General features: G+C 46.2%; 2 protein-coding genes across 13 annotated transcripts in view; one reads left to right on the forward strand and one right to left on the reverse strand.

Moving 5' to 3' along the window:
- The first annotated feature begins 58 nt into the window (after positions 1-58).
- LOC129851511 (poly(rC)-binding protein 2) lies at positions 59-14,258 on the forward strand. 12 transcript variants are annotated; one of them, XM_055918115.1, is made up of 12 exons: positions 59-378; positions 1,740-1,879; positions 3,046-3,102; positions 3,205-3,321; positions 3,638-3,769; positions 4,562-4,696; positions 4,874-4,948; positions 5,655-5,696; positions 8,838-8,930; positions 9,721-9,783; positions 10,243-10,412; positions 11,469-12,945. In XM_055918115.1, exons 2-12 carry the CDS (start codon positions 1,811-1,813, stop codon positions 11,821-11,823), a joined length of 1,308 nt encoding a protein of 435 aa, XP_055774090.1. In that variant the 5' UTR covers positions 59-378; positions 1,740-1,810; the 3' UTR covers positions 11,824-12,945. The 12 variants fall into 12 exon arrangements, with proteins under 12 accessions (XP_055774090.1, XP_055774093.1, XP_055774091.1 ...); XM_055918118.1 differs by having other exon boundaries at positions 60-378; positions 8,859-8,930; XM_055918116.1 differs by having other exon boundaries at positions 67-378; positions 8,838-8,931; positions 9,728-9,783.
- A 5,381-nt stretch (positions 14,259-19,639) lies between these two features.
- The window catches only part of LOC129851597 (mitogen-activated protein kinase kinase kinase 12-like), a 51,338-nt gene continuing 47,728 nt past the window's right edge, over positions 19,640-23,249 (reverse strand). Inside the window, exons 14-16 of the mRNA XM_055918207.1 lie at positions 20,751-20,818; positions 20,296-20,593; positions 19,640-19,838 (exon numbers count right to left, since the gene is read on the reverse strand). Coding sequence (XP_055774182.1) covers positions 19,743-19,838; positions 20,296-20,593; positions 20,751-20,818 — 462 coding nt within the window. The 3' untranslated portion in view covers positions 19,640-19,742. The remainder of the gene's footprint in view (positions 19,839-20,295; positions 20,594-20,750; positions 20,819-23,249) is intronic.

Raw genomic sequence — 23,249 nt, forward strand, 5'->3', positions numbered from 1 at the left:
TTTTACCTTGACGTGATACTGTAACAATTCCAATGTAGATTATCGAGTAGTTTGTTACATTGTAACAGCTAATTGCAACATGCATAGCTTTGGAACGTCACATTTACTATTACCTACTGTAACTTTGTGCGCAGTTTGTTTCATCGTAACCAGATAGGCGGGTTTATCGTGGCTGTGGGAGGGTTCGGTGAAAGGGGGAAGTTCAGACGTTTTAGTTCTGTTGTCTTTGTGTAAAGCAGTGGAGCGCCCGATCTCACGCTATCACTCTTCCCTCTTCCCCGAATCCTTTTAAAACTCTCCCCTGGGTTTCTACCCTCCCGAACCTCTCCCCTTCTACCCCACCCTCCCCCCGACAACACATCTCAAAACACGGATCAGGTAAGAACATTTAATATCTATATATGTGTGCAATAAAATCTAAAAGAAACGCACACCGCATCTTGCTAGCTGGTAGCACGCACAGCCAGGCTTCACGTGGATTTGCCAGGCCGCAGTACTTGCACGCAGCTCATAATAAAGCCAGCACGAGCTTATTTATCAGTCATTTGGCTGCTATTTACGCGTGTTTATTTGTAAATGATCAGTGTTAGGGTGTGTGTAGCCAATATGAAACCGATGTATATTCTTGAAAAATTGCTAGCGTGAATGTCAAGTGGACAGTCATTCATACGATATCGCTCCACATGCTCCACACACGGATGCTAGCCACCCAATTAGTATGCTATGCTAGGTCATAAAGCTAGCATGGAGGGCGCCGGCCGGTAAGACTCAACCGCATGCAGCTATTTATGAGTGAAATTGAATTCATTGCAGCCAAGTAATCGGACACATTGTCTATTAATTCACGAACTTGAACAGCAAGTTTGTTTCGCTCGGGATTCACTCTTGGGGACCATGAACCAGCTTGTTAGTTAGCCTGACATGCTAGCTAGCGAAATGTATCTCTTATGTAGGTAGCCGGCAATGTGCTAAGTTACTAGCAAACTTAAAGATACACGTGAACATGAATCATTGCTACGATGACCACTCTAACGAAGTTAGATTGTTACTTTTAGTCTAAATGCAAGTTACGGTGCATGAATCATGATACAGTACAAATAATAATCATGCGTACAACAACCTCACACTAGAAGGCCCCATTCTTGTTTGCCAATCATATCTCAACTCCACACGATACTACCATGGAGTTGAGATACTTGATTACATTCTTGTTTTTGCAAATGTATTTATTTCCCCTCTTACAATTACGGCGATCCGTTTAGATCTAAAAGCAGCTGTGGCTGAAAGAAACCTGGCATTATTTGGATGGTTTCAGCAGCCTACTTGTAAACCAGGGGGGTCCTTAAATTATTTAATTTAGAGACCCAATTGAAAAATGTAACGTCCTCCGATGACCCAAATGTAAAAAATAAATGGCGCGTGATTTATAGATGTAACTCGTGCCCCACCTCTTACATGCCCAGTGCCCACTTTGTGTTTCCGACCCATAGTTTAATAAACCCTCTTGTAAACAGTAGTATGCTATCAAGTTTATTGAGATCAATAGCAAGCTAGCTAGCTATTTGGTGTTAGTGTACAAAGGCTGTTGGGTAAAAACCAAAACCCAGCTATTCAGTTCACTGATCTCACATTCTATACTCAATTGTTCTCCCGCTTGTCCCTCAGCCCTATACTCTCCTAACTCTTCATCTCCAAGCACTATTCTAAAATGTCTTACTGTTCTCTTGTCTGACCTCCAGATCCCATCTTTGTGACCAAAGACCCTCAGTTGTGACCCTTCGGCGACAGCTTCTCCCATCCAGTACTAGTTATGGACTCCGGTGTGATTGAAGGAGGACTCAATGTCACCCTCACCATTCGATTGCTGATGCACGGCAAGGTGAGTGACCGCCCACAGAAGGTGTGACTGAGCGTTAGCCCACAGAGATAAAGGCAATGTCACCATGACCATTAGATTGCTGTTGCACGGCACTGTGTGCGACCTCCCAGAGCAGGTGACAGTAGGGTGTAACTAGAATGTTTTGGCCCACTGAGCTAAAGCCTCTTAGACATTAAGCTCGGGGAGCAAACACAAGTCTTCGACTCTCAGACCAGGTTACCCATTTAAGCATGGTTCACCAAACCACTGCTATTAATGGTCCACGTGCCCTTTTCACATTACCAAACCCCCCCCACCAACTCCTCTTTTACGCTGCAACTCTCTGTTTATCATATATGCGTTGTCACTTTAACTATACCTACATGTACATAATACCTCAATTAGCTCGACTAACTGGTGCCCCCTCCACATTGACTCTGTATTGGTACCACCTGTATATAGCCTCCACATTGACTCTGTACCGGTACCCCCTGTATATAGCCTCCACGTTGACTCGGTACCGGTACCACCTGTATATAGCCTCCACATTGACTCAGTACCGGTACCCCCTGTATATAGCCTCCACATTGACTCTGTACTGGTACCGCCTGTATATAGCCTCCACATTGACTCAGTACCGGTACCCCCTGTATATAGCCTCCACGTTGACTCAGTACCGGTACCACCTGTATATAGCCTCCACATTGACTCAGTACCGGTACCACCTGTATATAGCCTCCACATTGACTCAGTACCGGTACCACCTGTATATAGCCTCCACATTGACTCTGTACCGGTACCCCCTGTATATAGCCTCCACATTGACTCTGTACCGGTACCCCCTGTATATAGCCTCCACATTGACTCTGTACCGGTACCCCCTGTATATAGCCTCCACATTGACTCTGTACCAGTACCACCTGTATATAGCCTCCACATTGACTCTGTACCAGTACCACCTGTATATAGCCTCCACATTGTTATTTTCACTGTCATTTTACATTAAAAAAAATCTTTACGTATCTATTGTTTACTGAATACCTATTTAATTTTTTTACCTAACTGCATTGTTGGTTAAGGGCTTGTAAGTAAGCATAAGGTCTACTACACCTGTTGTATTTGGCGCATGTGACAAATACACTTTGATTTGAATGATTTTATTAAATTCATCTGTTTATCTCTTTTAGGAAGTCGGAAGCATCATTGGCAAGAAAGGTGAATCTGTGAAGAAGATGAGAGAAGAGGTGAGAAGCACACACACACGTTTTTTGTTTGTGCAGTTGCTGCCGCTAGAAAGTATTTTCCTAATTGCCTAATTTCTCCTCTCCTCCCCCGTGGTGTTCCAGAGCGGGGCTCGCATCAACATCTCAGAGGGGAACTGTCCTGAGAGGATCATCACTCTGGCAGGCCCCACCACCGCCATCTTCAAAGCATTCTCCATGATCATCGAAAAGCTGGAAGAGGTAACTTGTGATAACACTGTACTAGATCGGACTGACTGTTCATTTGTCATTATGACGTCTGTAGGAAATATGATGTTGCTTCCTCAGTCCAGCCAAGGTGCAGGATAGATGAACAGACTGGAGACGTGTTCAGCTACTCTTTTAAGAAAAATGGAAGTTAATATAAAATGTTTTTAACGATCTGTTTTTGTATTTCAAGTTATAGTTCCTCAGTGACTGAACACCTCACATCCATCAGCCATTGAGGTTAAAAGTGGAGCTGGAGAGAAATGAAAAATATATAATTATTACTTAATCTCCCCCTTTTGTCTCCCAGGACATCAGCAGCTCTATGACGAACAGCACGGCCACCAGCAAGCCCCCGGTCACCCTACGCATCGTGGTGCCAGCCAGTCAGTGTGGCTCCCTCATCGGCAAGGGAGGCTGCAAGATCAAAGAGATCAGAGAGGTGGGCAGTAGACCGTTGGCAGTAGACCGTTGGCAGTAGACCGTTGGCAGTAGACCGTTGGCAGTAGACCGTTGGCAGTAGACCGTTGGCAATAGACCGTTGGCAATAGACCGTTGGCAGTAGACCGTAAAGGACTATGTAGAATGGAATCCAACAACTGACCCCTGTTGATCATCACTTGAAACACAATCGATATAGAATCTCAATTTTTAATTGTGAGGAAATGATCAATGCCATACATAAATTATATTTGTATAATACATTTTAAAGAGATATTAAAGTAATCGAAAACAGCTACAGATTATAGTAAGTAAAATGTTTGAACTCTTATGTGACCTATTCACTGCCTAGCTGAAGTCTTTAGGCATTCAATTCATTCTCCCAGTAACCCCGGTGGGTGGAGGGAGAGAGCTCTGCTCTGGTTTCTATCCACTAGAGGAGCCATCAGTAACATAACAACAACAAAGTCTGGGGAAAGTATCATACCTGGAGGTGAAAAGGCAAAAATCAATAAGACAATTTTGTTGAACTTACAAGGCTATTTGCACATTGTGGCAAATGAGGTCCCGACCAGTCAACCTGCCTCTCTGTCCTCTCTCTCTCTGTCCTCTCTCTCTCTGTCCTCTTTCTCTCTGTCCTCTTTCTCTCTGTCCTCTCTCTCTCTCCTTTCTGTTCTCTCTCTCTCTCTGTCCTCTCTCTCTGTCCTCTCTCTCTGTCCTCTCTCTTTCTATACTCTCTCTGTCCTCTCATTCTCTCTCTCTGTCCTCTCTGTTCTCTATCTGTCCTCTCTAGTCGACAGGTGCTCAGGTACAGGTGGCAGGCGACATGCTTCCTAACTCTACAGAACGGGCCATCACTATCGCAGGGACGCCCCAGTCCATTATCGAGTGTGTCAAGCAGATCTGTGTAGTTATGCTCGAGGTAAGTGTAAGTAATATCCTCAGATCATCTATTTAATTCATCGTAAATACACACTTTCTTCATTGAGAAATTACACTTTGCATTCTCATTGGTAATAGTATCTCTTGCTCAATTCTACAAAAGTTTTGAATGTATTTGTTGAATTAAACCCATTCTCATTCTCTCCTCTTGTGTGTCCTACAGTCTCCCCCTAAGGGGGTCACCATCCCATACCGACCCAAACCTTCAGGATCCCCTGTCATCTTTGCCGGAGGACAGGTATGTTTGATAAAAAATAAAATCATTTGATCAACCTCCTGGTGCTTGAAAGGGGACTGGGGGGGGGGGGGGGGTTGTTTAGAGAAGAAAGATGGTGGTGGTAGTAGTATGTGAGTTTCCCAAACTGCACCCTATTCTCTGTAGTTCAATACTTTTGATTAGGATCCACGGAGCCCTATAATCTGTTGTCTGCTACCGCACGGCAAGCGGTACCGGAGCGCCAAGTCTAGGTCCAAAAGGCTTTTAAACAGCTTCTACCCCCAAGCCATAAGACTCCTGAACATATAATCAAATGGCCACCCAGACTATTTGCATTGCCCCTCTTTTACACCTACGCATAGTCACTTTAATTAACTCTACCTACATGTCCATACTACCTCAACTAACCGGTGCCCCCACACATTGACACTGTACCGGTACCCCCCTGTATATAGTCTCACTATTGTTATTTACTGCTGCTCTTTAATTACTTGTTACTTTTATTTCTTATTCTTAAACTGCGTTGTTGGTTAGGGTCTTGTAAGTAAGAATTTCACTGTAAGGTCTACACCTGTTGTATTCGGCGCATGTGACTAATAAAGTTTGATTTGTAGTTGTGCACTGAAATGAGTAGTGTTCCATTTGGGACGCTGTGTGTGTGTGTGTGTGTGTGTGTGTGTGTCAAGATGTTGATGGAATGGCTGTGAACACATTGTTGTTGTTTCAGGCGTATGCAGTTCAAGGACAACATGCCATACCCCAGCCAGACGTAAGTGCTGTTCTGTTGTCACCTTTCCATTGATGCTTCCTGTATCCTTATCCTCCCTGACCTACCATGTCCTCTACTCCCACTGTTCCCTATCCTCCCTGACCTACCATGTCCTCTACTCTCACTGTTCCCTATCCTCCCTGACTTACCATGTCCTCTACTCTCACTGTTCCATATCCTCCCTGACCTACCATGTCCTCTACTCTCACTGTTCCCTATCCTCCCTGACCTACCATGTCCTCTACTCTCACTGTTCCCTGACCTACCATGTCCTCTACTCTCACTGTTCCCTATCCTCCCTGACTTACCATGTCCTCTACTCTCACTGTTCCCTATCCTCCCTGACTTACCATGTCCTCTACTCTCACTGTTCCCTATCCTCCCTGACCTACCATGTCCTCTACTCTCACTGTTCCCTGACCTACCATGTCCTCTACTCTCACTGTTCCCTATCCTCCCTGACCTACCATGTCCTCTACTCTCACTGTTCCCTATCCTCCCTGACCTACCATGTCCTCTACTCACTGTTCCCTATCCTCCCTGACCTACCATGTCCTCTACTCTCACTGTTCCCTATCCTCCCTGACTTACCATGTCCTCTACTCTCACTGTTCCCTATCCTCCCTGACTTACCATGTCCTCTACTCTCACTGTTCCCTATCCTCCCTGACCTACCATGTCCTCTACTCTCACTGTTCCCTATCCTCCCTGACTTACCATGTCCTCTACTCTCACTGTTCCCTATCCTCCCTGACTTACCATGTCCTCTACTCTCACTGTTCCCTATCCTCCCTGACCTACCATGTCCTCTACTCTCACTGTTCCCTATCCTCCCTGACCTACCATGTCCTCTACTCTCACTGTTCCCTATCCTCCCTGACCTACCATGTCCTCTACTCTCACTGTTCCCTATCCTCCCTGACTTACCATGTCCTCTACTCTCACTGTTCCCTATCCTCCCTGACTTACCATGTCCTCTACTCTCACTGTTCCCTATCCTCCCTGACCTACCATGTGCTCTACTCTCACTGTTCCCTATCCTCCCTGACTTACCATGTCCTCTACTCTCACTGTTCCCTATCCTCCCTGACCTACCATGTCCTCTACTCTCACTGTTCCCTATCCTCCCTGACCTACCATGTCCTCTACTCTCACTGTTCCCTATCCTCCCTGACTTACCATGTCCTCTACTCTCACTGTTCCCTATCCTCCCTGACTTACCATGTCCTCTACTCTCACTGTTCCCTATCCTCCCTGACCTACCATGTGCTCTACTCTCACTGTTCCCTATCCTCCCTGACTTACCATGTCCTCTACTCTCACTGTTCCCTATCCTCCCTGACCTACCATGTCCTCTACTCTCACTGTTCCCTATCCTCCCTGACTTACCATGTCCTCTACTCTCACTGTTCCCTATCCTCCCTGACTTACCATGTCCTCTACTCTCACTGTTCCCTATCCTCCCTGACCTACCATGTCCTCTACTCTCACTGTTCCCTATCCTCCCTGACCTACCATGTCCTCTACTCTCACTGTTCCCTATCCTCCCTGACCTACCATGTCCTCTACTCTCACTGTTCCCTATCCTCCCTGACTTACCATGTCCTCTACTCTCACTGTTCCCTATCCTCCCTGACTTACCATGTCCTCTACTCTCACTGTTCCCTATCCTCCCTGACCTACCATGTCCTCTACTCTCACTGTTCCCTATCCTCCCTGACCTACCATGTCCTCTACTCTCACTGTTCCCTATCCTCCCTGACCTACCATGTCCTCTACTCTCACTGTTCCCTATCCTCCCTGACCTAACTTGTCCTCTACTCTCACTGTTCCCTATCCTCCCTGACCTACCATGTCCTCTACTCTCACTGTTCCCTATCCTCCCTGACCTACCATGTCCTCTACTCTCACTGTTCCCTATCCTCCCTGACTTACCATGTCCTCTACTCTCACTGTTCCCTATCCTCCCTGACCTACCATGTCCTCTACTCTCACTGTTGCCTATCCTCCCTGACCTACCATGTCCTCTACTCTCACTGTTCCCTATCCTCCCTGACCTACCATGTGCTCTACTCTCACTGTTCCCTATCCTCCCTGACCTACCATGTTCCCTATCCTCCCTGACTTACCATGTCCTCTACTCTCACTGTTCCCTATCCTCCCTGACCTACCATGTCCTCTACTCTCACTGTTCCCTATCCTCCCTGACTTACCATGTCCTCTACTCTCACTGTTCCCTGACCTACCATGTCCTCTACTCTCACTGTTCCCTATCCTCCCTGACCTACCATGTCCTCTACTCTCACTGTTCCCTATCCTCCCTGACCTACCATGTCCTCCTCTACTCTACCTGTCCTCTGACATGTTCCCTGACCTACTCTACCTATCCTCTCTACCATCAAGTGTATTTTCAGTTTTGCTGGTGTATTGACAACGCACCTCCTCGGCATATCACTATGGGTTTAGGATTGTTAGTTCAGGATGAGTCTTGTATTACGGCCTCGGTGATACTGTGTTGATTATGCCTGGTTGGTTTTGGTCGGGGCCCAGGAGAGATGCACAACATATGTTCTGTCCTATCCATCCGTCAGAAGACTGCAAGAAACCTTTCCAAACGGAGTCTCGAGTTCTCCTGAGCTGCACTGGAAAGACCATGGGGTATAAATGAATAGAACGAAGAAAGATTCCCCAAGCCATGCAACAATCGTCCATTTTAGAGCAACAGTTTGAGGATAAGATGAGCTAACTGGTCAAGACAACTGGCTCTTGTTCATTCGGACATGTCATGCATTGCAACAAAAGGTTTTGCCAATAGTAAATTAGCATTTCTTATTGGACACGTCAGGAAGTCCAGGATCCAGTTGCAGAGGGAAGTGTTCCGTCCCAGGGTCCTTAGCGTAGTGATGAGCTTGGAGGGCACTATGGTGTTGAACGCTGAGCTTTAGTCAATGAACAGTGTTCTCACGTAGGTGTTCCTCTTGTCCCCGTTTCATGCCAATTGGTACCTAATGAGCACCACCTTATCTACTGTTATACATGTCTAAATGATGAATGAATGAAATGGTTTCTGTACTGACCGTGCTTCTTGTCTCGTCTCTTTCCCGTTTCTCTCCTCCCTGCCCCCATCTCTTGCCCTCACAGTCTTCCTCTATCTCTCCACAGCTCACCAAGCTTCATCAGCTGGCCATGCAGCAGAGCCCCTTTCCCATGGGCCCCAGCAACCCGGGGTTCCAAGGTACTAGGGACTTGACGACACAAGCGTTTGTAGAAATAAAGTTAAACGGTTTTGTAAACCACTGCACTCAGAACTGGTGTGTTTGGACCATAATGAGATCAACAGTGGGCTTTACTCAGATATTTGATGCTAAAATATTTTTTACTTTTTTATTTTATTTTGATTAATGGCGGCAACAGGCGTGAAAGACAAAATGTTTTGACTGTCAGGGCATCGTTAGTGTGTCACCCTGATAGAAACAAACTCCTTGACGAAGGCTTCAGCTGATGTTTTTAACATTTTGTTTCAATGAACATACCCCCACAAAAATGGTGTTTAAATATAATGAACATGCCACCACAATAATGGTGTTTAAATATAATGAACATGCCCCCACAATAATGGTGTTTAAATATAATGAACATGCCCCCACAATAATGGTGTTTAAATATAATGAACATGCCCCCACAATAATGGTGTTTAAATATAATGAACATGCCCCCACAATAATGGTGTTTAAATATAATGAACATGCCCCCACAATAATGGTGTTTAAATATAATGAACATGCCCCCACAATAATGGTGTTTAAATATAATGAACATGCCCCCACAATAATGGTGTTTAAATATAATGAACATGCCCCCACAATAATGGTGTTTAAATATAATGAACATGCCCCCACAATAATGGTGTTTAAATATAATGAACATGCCCCCACAATAATGGTGTTTAAATATAATGAACAGTACCGTGTTCCTCTTGGTCCTGATTGTGTTTATTTATACATTTCTGTATTTTTGGCTTGTTGATTTAGGAGGGATGGATGCTTCTGCCCAAACTAGCTCCCATGAGATGACCATTCCAAATGATGTAAGTATTTCCACAGTGACGACTCTGACCTGCCCATTTCAATCAAGTGGTTGGACAGTTCAAACTATCAATCAAATCCATTCTAGTTGATTGGCTTAATTGACTTCCTGGTTTTCTCTCTCTTTCTAGTTGATTGTCTTAACTGATTTCCTGTTCCTCCCCTCCCTCTAGTTGTTTGGCTTAACTGATTTCCTGTTCCCCCCCTCCCTCTAGTTGATTGGCTTAACTGATTTCCTGCCCCCCCCCCCCCCCCCCCCCCCTAGTTGATTGGCTTAACTGATTTCCTGTTCCCCCCTCCCTCTAGTTGATTGGCTTAAACCCCCCTCTAGTTGATTGGCTTTACTGATATCCTGTTCCCCCCCCTCTAGTTGATTGGCCTAACTGAGTTCCTGTCCACCCCCCCCCCCCCCCGTCTAGTTTATTGGCTTAACTGATTTCCTGTTCCTCCCCTCCCTCCAGTTGATTGGCTGCATAATTGGTCGCCAGGGTTCTAAGATCAATGAGATCCGTCAGATGTCGGGTGCCCAGATAAAGATCGCCAACCCCGTGGAGGGCTCCGCAGACAGACAGGTCACCATCACTGGTTCTGCTGCCTCCATCAGCCTGGCAGAGTACCTCATCAACGCCAGGTCAGACACAACATCACAGATCAAATACCAATCTGTTGTCCTAGAGTCAGGGATAGATCGACTTGGCCGTTGCAAAATTCCAGAAACGTTCCCAAAATTCCTAGGATGTAGGTTTCCCTGTTGGAGGACTTCCTGCATGTTCCCTCCTGATTCCTGGACTCCTCCAACCGGTGGACTTTGGGTTCTGGCACATTCTTGACTTTTATTTTCTGGTCTTGGTTGGCGGAGCAGGCTTTTGATCCGGCCCAACACTAACAAACACAGAGTTGGGTTGGAACAGAAGCCTGCAGCTCTCCCAGTATTCTACCATGCCCTTTCTGGTACCAACCCACCACCCCGCACCACTGTACTTGGGCCGTTGACATTTGGGCGCCTCCCAGCAATACAGTACAATGTGTTTGTGTTCGACTGACTGCCTAACCTCCCAACACCAACCTCTATATCATGTCCTGTTATTGTACTGGCTCTCTGCTGAATAGTTCAGTGTGTTTTGAGGGCATCAGTTTTAAACAAGACAGTGAACATAAATCATTAATCTTGATCACATAATGAGTAGCTATTTGGGATTCGAGGTGATTTGTAGATCAGCGACTCTGTGCAGTCCGGCTGCAACCTTGTCTGTCTCGAACACGCACACTGTTTCTAGAAACATGAGTCAGACTTCTAATGATGTCATCTTCCCGTGTACTCACTGACGGCTGCAATGCCTAGTTGTCCTTTTGCCTTGTCTATCAGACTCTCACCCCCCTCATCCCCCTCCCTGACTGTTGGTCTGTTTCCCTCTCTTTCCCCTGACTGTCAGTCTGTCCCTCCCCCCCTTCATACTCACCAGCCTCCCCTGTAACCCGTCCCGACTGTCCCCCCCTCCCCCCTTCATACTCACCAGCCTCCCCTGTAACCTGTCCCGACTGTCCCCCCCTCCCCCCTTCATACTCACCAGCCTCCCCTGTAACCTGTCCCGACTGTCCCCCCCCTCCCCCCTTCATACTCACCAGCCTCTCCCCTGTAACCTGTCCCGACTGTCCCTCTTTTTCCTTGTCTCTGTTGTTTCTACAGCGTAGAGTCCTCTAAACCCTCCTCCTCGAACCCCGAACAGACCCTCAGCACCAGCCTCCTCTGCCCTCCTCTTCTCTCCACTACTACCACCTCCTCTCCTGCTGCCACTTCCTCTACTGCTTCCTCCTCCTCCTCCTCTTCTTCCTCCTGTTTGGCGCCCCCTTCCTCCATCTCTCTGTCCTTGTTGGTTCCTCCAGGCACTCCCTCCTCTGACTCCCCTACTATCCCCTGTGTCTCCAGTCTGCTCAGTCTTAAGCCCCTCCCCCTCCTGGCCCTCCACTCAGCCAATCCCGAGCCAAAGCTCTCCCCAGAGCTGGGTTCCAAGTCTAAGAGGCGAAGGCTTTCCCCTTACTAACACTACAGACATTAAGTATGTCCCAATGACACTCTATTTCCTGTATAGTGCTCTACTTTTGACCAGGGCCCTATGCGGAATAGTGTGCTGTTTGGGATGTAGTCAAGCTTAGTATTGTCTGTACTGGGTCTCGCTCTACTGTTGTACCTGGCTGTGCATCACGCTTCTTAACTTTAAAGTCAAAAAATAAAATGATAACGCCACACTTAATTTAAAAAAAGCTAAATGCCCAGATGTGGCCTGAGATCTCGTCCCCATGTGTTGTGGGTCCCACTGCTTGGTTTGTCACCTTCACCAAAGGACTCTTGAGTCCCTGGTCTTTCTATCTAAAGACACTGCATCAGCATGGACACTCTGTTCTCAGACTGACTCACTTATTGACACAAATGGTCTGGTTGGTTTTCTCTTCTTGCTGTAAGCTCAGGTAACACCTTTCATGTCCTCTTTATATTGAGATCTCAAACTGGATTTCATTTATTCTGAGGAAAAGATCGGAATATGAACTTTGCCATACCTGGGTAATACGTGTGGTAGCTAGTTACATTTGTTGTAAACTGTTTATTATAATGCTGATATCCTTGATTTAACACATTTAGTGTAACATGTTTGATGTTCAAGTAGTCTCGTTGGGTGTAATGATCTCACTTTGATAGTTAATCCTCGGGTATCATATGTTATCTAATTTAAATCACCCTCATTTTGGGTCATTGGACCTCTACGACTTCAGGAAATTGATGTCTTCGTAACTGAAGTAGTTTAGAATGAGTGAATCGAGCCATAGACCTACTGCATGGCCAGCTCAACTGTTGCTCACCGCTGCTTTACAATCCTTTAGTACTGGGCAGAAGTCAGCGACAACAATTCAGAGTACAGGAAAGAAGTTGAATGAATTGTTAGCACTTAGGATGTGATGTCAAGGAAATGGTATCCTCTCAGCTGATTTTTGTATTTTAATCAACAGAGGGGTTTGTTGTTATTGGGTTCATGTTCTGCATTGTGAATTGTAAGAAGCTTTGGTGAGTTTGTAAAAGTTTTAAATTGTAAAAAGGTTTTATCGTGTCTGATCTGAAACACACAGCTTGGCTTATTCTCTCCCCCTTCGATCTCTCAATGTGTGTCTCTCTCCAGGCTCTCATCTGAAGCAACAGGACTGGCGACCAACTGATAGAACAGGCTCTGATGTGATCTGCACTAACCCCCCTCCACATTTTACCTTCTACCACTCATCGCTCCATCACTCAGCTCTCTCCTTTAAAGGCGTCAAAGCAACTATCCAACATAGTTTAACCTTTTTATTTTTATTTTATCGTTTAAAAATCACACCACCCACCCATTTAAAAAAATATATATATAATTTGTTTATCTGCATTCATTGTTTTTATGAAGAAAACTATTTGGTTTTTAAGTCCCTTTGAGCCCCTGTTGACATTTTTAATGATTTATTCTTAGATAATTGTATTTTTTGGGGAATGAAAGCTCTCCTTGTCTGTCTTTAAACTGTCACACAAGACTAGATAGAGGAGAATAATCTCAAGGTTTAATTCTGTAAAAGTTTGATTTTTTTTCTTTTAAAAATAAAAGTCTCTAAAATAAAAATAGATTGACTGTTTTTTCCCCTGCATATTTAAACCCCCTCCCCCCCTAGTCATTTTATCCATTGAATATCTGCAAAAACTCACCTTGGTTTAATGTTTGTCACCAAAGGGGGAAACATGGAGCTTGTGCTGTCATCACTGCTGGTATTTTGGGTATGACATATCTCTAACAGTACTAGAAGACGTGGCTATTGCATTAATGGAAAATACTTTAAAACCCGCGTACAAACACATTTCACCTTAACCTTTATTTTTTGTTTACTTGTCATTCCTATTTTTCTATCTTCCCTTTTACCCCGTGTCATATGTTCAGGATGTATCCCAATTGCACACTAGTTCCTATGTAGTGCACTATTAACGTAATGAGGGTGCCATTTGGGGCGCCGACTATATTGCTGGGGGTCGGAAGGTTGTTGGGGGTTCTGCTCGAGGGCTAGGAAGCAGAGAGGACGATCCTCTCTTTATTTTTTTTATTTTTTTTTTAGATAATACCACAAAAAAAAGGTTGCAATATTTGTTTTAAATGGAGGAAATATTTTTTTTTAACTACCAAAGGGGATCGAATCCTGAATAATGACAGGCGTGTGTGTCTAAGTGTGAGGAGAGAAACTAAGATATTATGGATGATCGTTATTAAGCTGAAACTGAGACAAAGAAACGGGTGTTTTAAATTGGTTAACACTAGTTTCCTGCTCTTTGCTGAAGTCAGAATTTATTTTTTATTATTTGCAGGAAATAAATCTTTTGTGCACGTTTTTTGGAAAGACTGTAGACCTGGGTGCCACCACATTGTTAAAATAAACTACAGAAATAAAGATGTGAAATGCTCAAACTACAAGATCTAGGTCTTTGTGTTGCTTCATTGTGTGTGTGTGTGTGTGTGTGGGGGGGGATTATAGTAAATATATTTCATAAAGGTTATTTCCATTTCACAATGAACTATATTCTACTCTATGCATTCTGTTATCTGGACTGGTCCCTGCTACGCTTCTATAAAAATCATTCTGCATTAATAACCAACACTGAAACATTGGCAGTTTTTGAACAGTGAGTTTTTTTTATTTTTATTATTTCTTAATTTGTTTCTTAAATATATTTATTGTACACAGATACAATACATAATGCAATATAAAACAAACATTTCTTTTTCATAAAGGAGGAGTCTGTTTTTGATTCAGCATTACGGAAACGAGCCTGATCCCAGATCTGTTTATAACGCTCTTGCCAAACATTGGTGTTCCTGACAATGACCATTGGAGTTTGTAAGACAATACTAACAAACAGATCTGGGACCAAAGCAAATTTGGAAACATACAAGAATGACCCTCTATTTCTCCTGTCACCAGAGGGCATTGATCTTTGCTGTATTGGCAACAAAACAATGAATTATTTATCTGTTTAATGACATCTGTCTGGATGTCATTCAGCATAAGACCTAGTAGTTAATGAAGTTAATGCTTGACTTGATGGGACAGAATACATTCTGAGATCAGAACATTCAAAATAAACACTATAAAACCTTAATATATTAAGGAGCTGCCATTTTATAGCTTATCGAATGGAACCTGCTGAGTCATCCCGATAGAGTAGACTGCGAAGTCGGAGTGGAATCCTCAATGCTACAGAGGATTTAATGGAGGCTGTTCAAACATGGGCCTCTATAGTTCTGCCCCAGTTTACACTTCCACACTCCTCCCTATGGATCAAAACAAAAAATTGGTCTGGTCGATGGTGGTTCCCCCATCTTTCTTACACCAGTCCTTTCCTTTTCAATACATGAAGGGAAATGAACAAGTGCACATTTAGGGAAGGGTGGAGAATCGGGATGCATCCTTAGTTGACAGGAAACTAACTAGTTGCCAGGTAACTAGTTAGGAACAAACTCATCTGTTGCTGTAGAGTTGGATAGTTTCCATAGAGATGGATAGATAGGTCATTGGTGAGTGGTGGTGATGTCATAGAACTAGAACCCCTTTAGATTCTGTTTCTATGGGTGATAAGTCCATTTGATCTGAGCCTCATGCTCTGACTGACATCTGCATTTGGACAGGAAATACAATCCAACCCATACATACTATATTACAAGCATGCTCTAGTGATCTATCTGTACACTTCTAGATGCACATGGTCTGTGATCGAGGTCTTCGTCCCTAATGGCACCCTATTCCTTAAGAAGTGCGCTACTTTTGACCCAGAGCTGTGGGGAAAAGTAGTGCACTATATAGGGATAAGGATGCCACTTGAGATTTGACCTGAGGTTTTGTTCTCAAAGGTATCCTAGTAGGTGGTATTGCATTTTAATACAGTATAAACACTGCAATACCAAAGAAATACAATAGTTGATCTACAAAAACATGTCAAGACAGACCCTGAAAGAAAGGGGCTGGGCTATAGGTTAGTTTTGCTCCATGCTGCAGCCAGGGGAATGATTCTGAGTTTGGGGACATATTGCTTGTTCTTTAGCTATTATTGTTCTGTTCTCCAGCCGGTGTCTTAATGCCAAAGAAATAGAAGTACTAGATTCGATTCTATTTCTATGCTTACCAATGCCCTGTCATTATGAACAGCATCCGGTACCAGTCCAATATAATTTCTATGTTATAGAATATCTATGTTCAGATTCAGTAGGCAGCTGTTGAACGTTTCAGATAGAAATGTCATGAATAGAGCTGACATGATTTCTTTGTTGTCAGAGAGGCATGCTTGTTCTATATAACATATTTCTATCTGAGCATTCCACAACGTTGTGCCCTGCTTAACGCAACCCAGTTCTGCAACGGAAACCGTTTACCGTTTACTCTAGGAGCCAAACGGAAGCAAACGGAATGAAACGGCGAGGGCGGGACCTACCTGAATTTGCCCAATAGAAAGTCTTGTTTTCGTTGCACAACGGTTTCCGTTATGAATAGACCCCTGTTCTGCCTGGTCCAATACCGCCCTCTAGTGTAACACATCAGTCAGCACCATTACATGATACAGTGGTAACATTTTAACTCATACAAATGATATTTCTTCCTTGTATAGTGTGTCAAGAGGTCAGATATTTACATACAGGTAATGTTAACATTAATAAAATACAAAATTGTAAACAAAATTAGAACAACAAAATCCCTGATGCAAAACAATAAATACATGAAATTGTAAACAACTTTAAAAAAATTATGTAGACATTGATTTTCTCTTATACTCAATAAATAAATGAAATGACACTCAGTGCATAATGCTGGTGAGGAAACACAGGAATTTGAACATAAATAATCACTACAAATGAAGTAAACATTAAGTGCAAAAAAAACCCAAAAACATTAGGTGCCTCACCGATGATGTGGACATTGACAATTGGAAGGTGTAATGACACTAATATCGTGAAATCTGAATGGGAGACATTACATAGGTAGATGTTGAAATATGACACTTTTTTAAAATATTTTTTTTTACAAAATCAATAAGTAAGAAACCACAGGGTGGATAGTGAAGGAATCAGTACCACATGTAGACATTATATCAGCAGTCTGGTGGTGCAGAGGTCACTGTAGGTGAGGTGAAGTGTTTTTGCAAGACTGGGTTTGGGGAGTGTTAGCATGGTCCAAGACCAGTTTGTGTGTTAGTGTGTTATAATGGAGTTGGCAAGGAAGCAGAAACAGATCTGGAATTAAGCTAGTCGAGTAGGGCTGGTGAGTGGGACTGGGGAGTAGGGCTGGTGAGTAGGGCTGTTGAGTGGGACTGGGGAGTAGGACTGGGGAGTGGGACTGGGGAGTAGGGCTGGTGAGTAGGGCTGGTGAGTGGAACTGGGGAGTAGGACTGGTGAGTAGGGCTGGTGAGTGGGACTGGGGAGTAGGGCTGGTGAGTAGGGCTGGGGAGTAGGGCTGGTGAGTGGGACTGGGGAGTAGGGCTGGTGAGTAGGGCTGGGGGGTAGGGCTGGTGAGTGGGACTGGGGAGTAGGGCTGGTGAGTAGGGCTGGGGAGTAGGGCTGGTGAGTGGGACTGGGGAGTAGGGCTGGTGAGTAGGGCTGGGGGGTAGGGCTGGGGAGTAGGGCTGGTGAGTAGGGCTGGTGAGTGGGACTGGGGAGTAGGGCTGGTGAGTAGGGCTGAGGGGTAGGGCTGGGGAGTAGGGCTGGTGAGTAGGACTGGGGAGTAGGACTGGGGAGTAGGACTGGTGAGTAGGGCTGGGAAGTAGGACTGGGGAGTGGGACTGGGGGAGTAGGGCTGGGGAGTGGGGCTGGGGGAGTAGGACTGGGGAGTAGGACTGGGGAGGGGGACTGGGGAGTGGGACTGGGGGAGTAGGACTGGGGAGTGGGGCTGGGGGAGTAGGACTGGGGGAGTAGGGCTGGGGAGTAGGACTGGTGAGTAGGGCTGGGGAGTAGGACTGGGGGAGTAGGGCTGGGGAGTAGGACTGGGGAGTAGGGCTGGGGAGTAGGGCTGGGAAGTAGGACTGGGGAGTAGGACTGGTGAGTAGGGCTGGGAAGTAGGACTGGGGAGTGGGACTGGGGGAGTAGGGCTGGGGAGTGGGGCTGGGGGAGTAGGACTGGGGAGTAGGACTGGGGGAGTAGGACTGGGGAGTGGGGCTGGGGGAGTAGGGCTGGGGAGTGGGGCTGGGGGAGTAGGACTGGGGAGTAGGACTGGGGAGTAGGACTGGGGAGTGGGGCTGGGGGAGTAGGACTGGGGAGTAGGACTGGTGAGTAGGGCTGGGGAGTAGGACTGGGGAGTGGGGCTGGGGAGAGGGGCTGGGGGAGTAGGACTGAGGGAGTAGGACTGGGGGAGTAGGACTGAGGGAGTAGGACTGGGGGAGTAGGACTGGGGAGTGGGGCTGGGGAGTAGGGCTGGTGAGTAGGACTGGGGAGTAGGACTGGGGAGTGGGGCTGGGGAGTAGGGCTGGTGAGTAGGCTGGGGAGTAGGACTGGAGAGTGGGGCTGGGGGAGTAGGGCTGGGGGAGTAGGGCTGGGGAGTAGTGCTGGTGAGTAGGACTGGGGAGTGGGGCTGGGGAGTAGGGCTGGTGAGTAGGCTGGGGAGTAGGACTGGAGAGTGGGGCTGGGGGAGTAGGGCTGGTGAGTAGGGCTGGGGAGTGGTGCTGGTGAGTAGGACTGTGGAGTGGGACTGGGGGAGTAGGGCTGGGGAGTGGGGCTGGGGGAGTAGGACTGGGGAGTAGGACTGGGGGAGTAGGACTGGGGAGTGGGGCTGGGGGAGTAGGACTGGGGAGTAGGACTGGGGAGTGGGACTGGGGAGTGGGACTGGGGGAGTAGGACTGGGGAGTGGGGCTGGGGGAGTAGGACTGGGGAGTAGGACTGGGGAGTGGGGCTGGGGAGTAGGGCTGGTGAGTAGGACTGGGGAGTAGGACTGGGGAGTGGGGCTGGGGAGTAGGGCTGGTGAGTAGGCTGGGGAGTAGGACTGGAGAGTGGGGCTGGGGGAGTAGGACTGGGGAGTAGGGCTGGGGAGTAGGACTGGAAAGTGGGGCTGGGGGAGTAGGACTGGGGAGTAGGGCTGGGGAGTAGGGCTGGTGAGTAGGGCTGGGGAGTAGGACTGGGGAGTGGGGCTGGGGAGAGGGGCTGGGGGAGTAGGACTGAGGGAGTAGGACTGGGGGAGTAGGACTGAGGGAGTAGGACTGGGGGAGTAGGACTGAGGGAGTGGGACTGGGGAGTGGGGCTTGGGGAGTAGGACTGTGGGAGTAGGACTGAGGGAGTAGGACTGGGGGAGTAGGACTGGGGAGTGGGACTGTGGGAGTAGGACTGGGGGAGTAGGACTGGGGAGTGGGGCTGGGGGAGTAGGACTGGTGAGTAGGACTGGGGAGTAGGACTGGGGGAGTAGGACTGGGGTGTAGGGCTGGTGAGTAGGGCTGGGGAGTAGGCTGGGAGTAGGACTGGGGAGTGGGGCTGGGGGAGTAGGACTGGGGAGTAGGACTGGGGAGTGGGGCTGGGGGAGTAGGACTGGGGAGTGGGACTGGGGAGAGGGGCTGGGGGAGTAGGACTGAGGGAGTAGGACTGGGGGAGAAGGACTGAGGGAGTAGGACTGGGGGAGTAGGACTGAGGGAGTGGGACTGGGGGAGTAGGACTGGGGAGTGGGACTGGGGAGTGGGGCTGGGGGAGTAGGACTGGGGAGTAGGACTGTGGGAGTAGGACTGGGGGAGTAGGACTGGGGAGTGGGACTGGGGAGTGGGGCTGGGGGAGTAGGGCTGGGGTAGTAGGGCTGGGGGAGTAGGACTGGGGGAGTAGGACTGAGGGAGTAGGGCTGGGGGAGTAGGACTGGGGAGTGGGATTGGGGAGTGGGACTGGGGGAGTAGGACTGGGGGAGTAGGACTAGGGAGTGGGGCTAAGATCTGCGTCTGGTCTCCTCACCAGTTGGTGCTGGGGGGCCTATGGTGCTGGGGCTCTGTGCAGCCTGAGTGGTCCAGCTCTGCACTGTCACAGTCAGAGTCATCATACAGGCCCTGGGTTAGAGGAATAGAGGGAGAGGTCGAGTTAGACAATGGCAATGGGCTAGCTATCTCACCTTCATATTAGCCTGGATACCAGTCTGCTTGTGCTATCATTCCACTCTGGAACGATAGTACAAACAGACCGGTACCCAGGCTACCTGAGCATTACCTGGTTTGTAAATATTCTGTCCCCCTAAAACTGGGCCCTAGTGATCAGGGAAAATGAAGATCCCTACACTAGAGAAAAATCCAAATGGAACCATATGTTCTGTAATAGGGATGTTGGCCCTATAACGATGAGAGAATGTTTTATATTGGAATTCCTGCTCTCCTCATTTCTCTGTCGTGTATGGCTAAACATAACAGTTCCCATGGTAACCCCACCTCACAGCTCTAGTTGTCATAGTAACCTACCTCGTAGTTTCAGTTCCAGTCGTATAGTTGTCATAGTAACCCGAGCCCTACCTACCTCGTAGTTCTGCCCCGTGTTGAGCTGGGTCTTGACCTGGCGTATGGCGGCCTCCTTCTCTGATAAACCGTCGGCCGGGTCGAGGGCGGGGTCGGCGGGGATCTCCGACCCCTGGGACAGAAGGTCGTCACTCTTGTCGTCCAGCCGCTCGTCCGTGTTGGTGCTGACCACGTCCGGCGTGCCGCTGTGGGAGTGGTCGCTGGTGTTGCCCTCCTCTCCGTCCGACACGGACACGGCAGACAGGTTCTCAGAGCTGAAGGTGGACAGGGACTGGCACTTGGTTATGCTTACCGGTCGACTGCATGAGGAAGACAACAGGAGCGATAGATTAAATCCTTGGGCTCTCATAGACACAAGCTCAATGTTGATATACCAAGAGGTTATTTCTGCTGTACTATGTACTACTATCGAATCGTGACTATATACTGTATAATGTATAAGATGTATATTCTTACCGTCTCCGTGGTAACTCCACCTCACTGTCCACCTCTCCCTCCTCTTCCTCTGAGGACACACCACGTCTCTGCAGAAGTAAAGGGAAGATATGTAAGTGAAAAGGAAAGATAAGAGGAATCACAACTATAGTAATATATCTGGTCAGGAGAATCTCCTGGTTCTAGGTTAGTTAGTATAACTGGTTAGGAGAATCTCTTGTTTCTAGGTTAGTTAGTATAACTGGCCAGGAGAATCTCCTGGTTCTAGGTTAGTTAGTATAACTGGTTAGGAGAATCTCTTGTTTCTAGGTTAGTTAGTATAACTGGTCAGGAGAATCTCCTGGTTCTAGGTTAGTTAGTATATCTGGTCAGGAGAATCTCTTGTTTCTAGGTTAGTTAGTATAACTGGTCAGGAGAATCTCTTGTTTCTAGGTTAGTTAGTATAACTGGTCAGGAGAATCTCCTGGTTCTAGGTTAGTTAGTATAACTGGTTAGGAGAATCTCTTGTTTCTAGGTTAGTTAGTATAACTGGTCAGGAGAATCTCCTGGTTCTAGGTTAGTTAGTATAACTGGTCAGGAGAATCTCTTGTTTCTAGGTTAGTTAGTATAACTGGTCAGGAGAATCTCCTGGTTCTAGGTTAGTTAGTATATCTGGTCAGGAGAATCTCTTGTTTCTAGGTTAGTTAGTATAACTGGTCAGGAGAATCTCCTGTTTCTAGGTTAGTTAGTATAACTGGTCAAGATAATCTCTTGTTAATAGGTTAGTTAGTATATCTGGTCAGGAGAATCTCTTGTTTCTAGGTTAGTTAGTATAACTGGTCAGGAGAATCTCCTGTTTCTAGGTTAGTTAGTATAACTGGTCAGGAGAATCTCTTGTTTCTAGGTTAGTTAGTATATCTGGTCAGGAGAATCTCTTGTTTCTAGGTTAGTTAGTATAACTGGTCAGGAGAATCTCTTGGTTCTAGGTTAGTTAGTATATCTGGTCAGGAGAATCTCTTGTTTCTAGGTTAGTTAGTATAACTGGCCAGGAGAATCTCCTGTTTCTAGGTTAGTTAGTATAACTGGTCAGGAGAATCTCCTGGTTCTAGGTTAGTTAGTATAACTGGTCAGGAGAATCTCCTGGTTCTAGGTTAGTTAGTATAACTGGTCAGGAGAATCTCCTGGTTCTAGGTTAGTTAGTATAACTGGTCAGGAGAATCTCTTGGTTCTAGGTTAGTTAGTATAACTGGCCAGGAGAATCTCCTGTTTCTAGGTTAGTTAGTATATCTGGTCAGGAGAATCTCTTGTTTCTAGGTTAGTTAGTATAACTGGTCAGGAGAATCTCCTGTTTCTAGGTTAGTTAGTATATCTGGTCAGGAGAATCTCTTGTTTCTAGGTTAGTTAGTATAACTGGTCAGGAGAATCTCTTGGTTCTAGGTTAGTTAGTATATCTGGTCAGGTGAATCTCTTGTTTCTAGGTTAGTTAGTATAACTGGTCAGGATAATCTCCTGTTTCTAGGTTAGTTAGTATATCTGGTCAGGATAATCTCTTGGTTCTAGGTTAGTTAGTATAACTGGTCAGGATAATCTCTTGTTTCTAGGTTAGTTAGTATATCTGGTCAGGAGAATCTGTTGTTTCTAGGTTAGTTAGTATAACTGGCCAGGAGAATCTCTTGTTTCAAGGTTCGTTAGTATCACTGGTCAGGAGAATCTCTTGTTTCTAGGTTAGTTAGTATAACTGGCCAGGAGAATCTCTTGTTTCTAGGTTAGTTAGTATAACTGGTCAGGAGAATCTCTTGGTTCTAGGTTAGTTAGTATAACTGGTCAGGAGAATCTCCTGGTTCTAGGTTAGTTAGTATAACTGGTCAGGAAAATCTCCTGGTTCTAGGTTAGTTAGTATAACTGGTCAGGAGAATCTCCTGGTTCTAGGTTAGTTAGTATATCTGGTCAGGAGAATCTCCTGGTTCTAGGTTAGTTAGTATAACTGGTCAGGAGAATCTCTTGTTTCTAGGTTAGTTAGTATAACTGGTCAGGAGAATCTCCTGGTTCTAGGTTAGTTAGTATAACTGGTCAGGAGAATCTCTTGTTTCTAGGTTAGTTAGTATAACTGGTCAGGAGAATCTCCTGGTTCTAGGTTAGTTAGTATAACTGGTCAGGAGAATCTCCTGGTTCTAGGTTAGTTAGTATAACTGGTCAGGAGAATCTCCTGGTTCTAGGTTAGTTAGTATATCTGGTCAGGAGAATCTCTTGTTTCTAGGTTAGTTAGTATAACTGGTCAGGAGAATCTCTTATTTCTAGGTTAGTTAGTATAACTGGTCAGGAGAATCTCCTGGTTCTAGGTTAGTTAGTATATCTGGTCAGGAGAATCTCTTGTTTCTAGGTTAGTTAGTATAACTGGTCAGGAGAATCTCTTGTTTCTAGGTTAGTTAGTATAACTGGTCAGGAGAATCTCCTGGTTCTAGGTTAGTTAGTATAACTGGTCAGGAGAATCTCCTGGTTCTAGGTTAGTTAGTATAACTGGTCAGGAGAATCTCCTGGTTC

The sequence above is a fragment of the Salvelinus fontinalis genome, chromosome 3 (assembly GCF_029448725.1).
Source record: "Salvelinus fontinalis isolate EN_2023a chromosome 3, ASM2944872v1, whole genome shotgun sequence".
NCBI lineage: Eukaryota > Metazoa > Chordata > Actinopteri > Salmoniformes > Salmonidae > Salvelinus > Salvelinus fontinalis.